Source organism: Propithecus coquereli, unplaced genomic scaffold (assembly GCF_000956105.1).
Source record: "Propithecus coquereli isolate 6110/MARCELLA unplaced genomic scaffold, Pcoq_1.0 Scaffold269, whole genome shotgun sequence".
Taxonomy (NCBI): Eukaryota; Metazoa; Chordata; class Mammalia; order Primates; family Indriidae; genus Propithecus; species Propithecus coquereli.
In genome coordinates, this window is record NW_012148274.1 from 577,146 (window position 1) to 581,087 (window position 3,942).

The 3,942-nt window shown below is 46.4% G+C and overlaps 1 protein-coding gene across 1 annotated transcript in view; it reads right to left on the bottom strand.

Annotated features, from left to right (window-relative positions):
* Positions 1 to 375: 375 nt before the first annotated feature.
* Positions 376 to 3,942, bottom strand: part of ADIPOR2 (adiponectin receptor 2) — an 8,686-nt gene continuing 5,119 nt past the window's right edge. Inside the window, exon 4 of the mRNA XM_012647481.1 lies at positions 376 to 3,201. Coding sequence (XP_012502935.1) covers positions 3,073 to 3,201 — 129 coding nt within the window. The 3' untranslated portion in view covers positions 376 to 3,072. The remainder of the gene's footprint in view (positions 3,202 to 3,942) is intronic.

Consider the following 3,942-nt stretch of genomic DNA (forward strand, 5'->3'; position numbering starts at 1 on the left):
AGTCCCAGCTACTCGGGAGGCTGAGGCAGGAGGATCGCTTGAGCCCAGGAGTTTGAGGTTGCTGTGAGCTAGGCTGACGCCACGGCACTCGCCCCCAGCAACAGAGTGAAACTCTGTCTCAAAAAGAAAAAAGAAAAAGAACTGCCCCTTAGAGTTAGCTCTCCCCTCCATCCTAAACCTGATCCAAGTTACAATGAAAGCACAGAAAGAGTTGGGAAAAGTGAGCTGGGAATAAGCACTTTGATTTGTGCATTCAGAATGGGAAGATTCTGAACATTTCTTAAATTTCAGTGTCTAAATTAGGGCTTCAAAGAAGTGCCAAAAGCTAAGGGGAGGTAAGCTGGAAAAGGCAGTAAAAAATACATAACAAAAGTGCATTTTTCATTTGGTTCTTTTTATTAGAAGAAATTGAGAATACAGCAAGTAGGGAAATCCCACGGTGAATGAACCATTACACAGATGCCTTTCTGGAACCCCAACCTTCTATGATCCCCAAAAAATGTGCTTTGTGGCTTCAGCAATTTATAAAGGGGAAGGGGGAAAATATTGAAAAGGCCACTATTTAATGATGAAAGAATGAAGCTGTAGAGGTCCTAACAAGCCTAGGGCCAAAAAAGAAAATTAAAAATCTGCACAGAGCAAGCAAGCCTCTGACTGCTGAGAGTAAGGCATTCAGGCGCCAACCTGGTGAGAGTTCTCAGCGAGCACTGTAAGGTCAAGTGCACACGGAGGCTGTTGGTCATGAGCTGCACACAGACACACACACACAAACGGGCACACACATACCCACATACACACCCGAAAGAGGGAGATTTTTACTGGATTCCACATTGGTGATGGTAATTTCATTTTTCCGAGGGGTTTGTGCTATGTTGAACCAGATTCTTCCTGCTTTGGGGTGTGGGTGACTGGGCCCAGAGACTGCTACTTCTGTTGGTGTTACCACAGGGCTGCATCTCACACCCTGCGTCCCAAAGTGCATGGCCGAAGAGCAAGTCTGGCTTCTGATATGTGCTGTTGCTCCCGTGAAACCAAGTGAGCTTCCGTCTAGACGGCCACTGTCCTGCCGGACCACACTTTCTCAAAGGGATTAACACTGCTCTTTATTTCGTCAGGCACTGCCCCAGTTTACCCGCTCAGTCTCTTCTCAGACCACCGAGCACCCAGGGCAGTGACCTTATCCAGAACCAAAATACTCTTAAGTTCTCCCCACCTTCTACATTGGAGTCCTTCTTCCTGGATCCCAGCTTTTGCTGGAGATTAAAAGGAGAAAGAAAGGAGAAAAATGACTAAGAAAACTCTACTGCATAAACAGGAGACCCTTCCCATATTCCCAAACACCCACTGAGGATGCCAGCCCCCAGCCAAGAAAGAGCCTCAATGTTTAGTTCCAATACCCACAATCCCCAGGATGTGACAGAGTCACCCCAAGTCTTTGATGATGGTAACCGAAGACTCAAGTGCCAAAGGTGGTTCACCTATAAGCCAAGAATAGGATTCTACGAACCAGATCCTTCCTCCACCGCTCTCCCTGACACCACAGCAAGGGGCCCTGGAACGTGAGCAACCATTTTGTACTTCTAGTAGCAATTCAAAGACACAGCCTTAAGGACTCTACCAGACTCTCTGGCAATAACATACCATTTCCTCCTACGCTTCCTAACACACCATCCCTGCAAAGTGGGGCTCGGCGACAGCTGCCAGCTCCGCAGTGGGCACTGGACTCCGCTTTCCAAGAGTTCCACTGGGTTTCTTGTTCAAAGAGAGCTGAGGTGTCTGTCACACCCACGCTTACCAAGACAGTGTCCCAGAGGTGAGACTCATCCTTCCTAATCCCAAAGAAGGGTTCACTCAACTTACGTCAAAAGAGGAGACACGTGGACAAGCTGGAATCTCATTTGTGGCTGGCTCCATGCCAGGAATTAAGATGCCAGGGAGAGGTCAATTTTTATTCCCAGAAGGAAGGGCACTTGGGCAGGGAACAGAGAAAATTTACAGGGTGTTCCAGAGATCCATAGCAAGGGTATGGAAAACTGTCACACTTCACTAATGAGAATTAGCCACAAACTTGAGCACAATGCCAGGAAATCGCCAGATCAGCCCACGCTAACGTTTCCGGAGCTCCTTCACTGTCTGCACCACCCCTTTACCAGCATGGATGGTAGAAGCAGGTGGCTCTACTCCTTAGAGAGGGTCACTGTCAGCCTACAAGTCAGTCTCTCAGATGACACCTTAACCAGAGCCTTTATCTAACACATCCTGCCAGCCAGTCATGTTCTGTTTCCACTGGGAAAAAATACACCATTTTCCTCAGGACTCCCAAAGGCTTGAGAGTGGTCATGTGATCACTGGGCTGGGCTCTACTCTTCACCCCACTTGGGTCCAAGGTATGTCAGCCTTTAGAAGGCACCTTGATGTACCAGATACTGTACATTCGGGCCATCACCTGATCCTCCTACAGTCACTTTGTGCAAAATTGAAACAGTGTATGGTACTTGCATGTTTCATTCTATACAAAAATTCTCCCTCCCTCCCCTACCCCTATGTTTTAAACATTTATATAAATTCTTATTTAAACAGTAAGTTAGAAATCTTATGTACATCAATTTCTTTGTTCTCCCAAAAGAGCATCTAAAATCACACTCCCACCCATTAATTGGATATAAATGTTCACCTAAATTGGTTTGTATTATTGTTTTAGGGAGAGAGAAAGGGAGAAGAAAGAACCGTCAGCTAAACTGTTTCCCCATCTTCTACAAATAAATATCATACGGATCAGAAGCCAGTTTGCCAAGGGTCTTGCAGAGCCCTCAATCTGGAGATCCCAAGAGTAAGTCAGGCTTTGGGCCATTTCTCCTTTTCTCCATATCGATGCACTCCATCCTTTGAGGTATGATTTATTTTGTTTTTCTCTTCTCAGTCGTGTACCACGTGGAGCCCCTGGGCTGTCACAAAGCCCAAGAGGCTGTCCAAGTTTGGGGGCTCCTCTGGTACTGGCATGAGTGGCCGGCAGGGAGGCCCGCAGGTGCTGCAGGCCCAGACTCGGGTCAAGTCCCTGGCTCCTGGTAGGTGTCACAGTGCATCCTCCTCGCTGCAGCCCCCGCCGATCATGAAACGGAACTCCTGCAGGTTTGAGACACCATGGAAGTGAACAAAAGCTCCAGCAACCACAAAGATATGAAACAGCTGATGAGAGTGAAACTGGAAGGAAAAAAGAGGAGGGGGTAGAGAAATCCATACATTATTAAGACTGCTAAAGGGTCTTAGGATCGTCTAATCCTGGTTTATGCTGAGCAGAGGGCAGGGAATGGATGTGCCAGCTCAAATTCAAGGTGTCTACAGATCCTGGAACTTCCATCAGGCATATCACATTCTGCTGAGTTGAAAGCCAGCCGTCCCCAAAGAAATCAAGGTGCTGTTGCTAAGCTCTAGACATGAAAATCTGCACACTTAACACTGGAACTCAGTGGCAAATGACACACAGACCCTCTTGCCAACAGAACACAAAGGTCCCAAGCATCCCTTGACACCTAGCAGTGGGCTATGGTTAGACACAGAAGCCTTTTCTACTCTTTGCTGCTGAGGGTTTGAGGAGGACAACAGTATTAGAGCTACAGCCATTTAAACGTTGCTCTTGGTTAGCAAAACTAAAGAGGTCTCCAGGTCAGGTGTAAGGTCACAGCATATGGTCCCTAACATTTCCTTCAGCTCTAAGACTCTGGAATTGTGTGAACTACATAGCATATCAAAAGATGAGGCAAACAGGGCTTTTTACCCCCTTCTCAGAAACTGGTCTACAAGTATGTGACATTATTTCTGATTTTACTTGTTCTGTTGAATGCTGTTTCACATCTCAAGAAGGATAATCAATTGCTCAGTACACTAAACATCACTTCAAAAATTATACTATTCTCTCATTATAGTCTCAAAATGAAAAAGTGA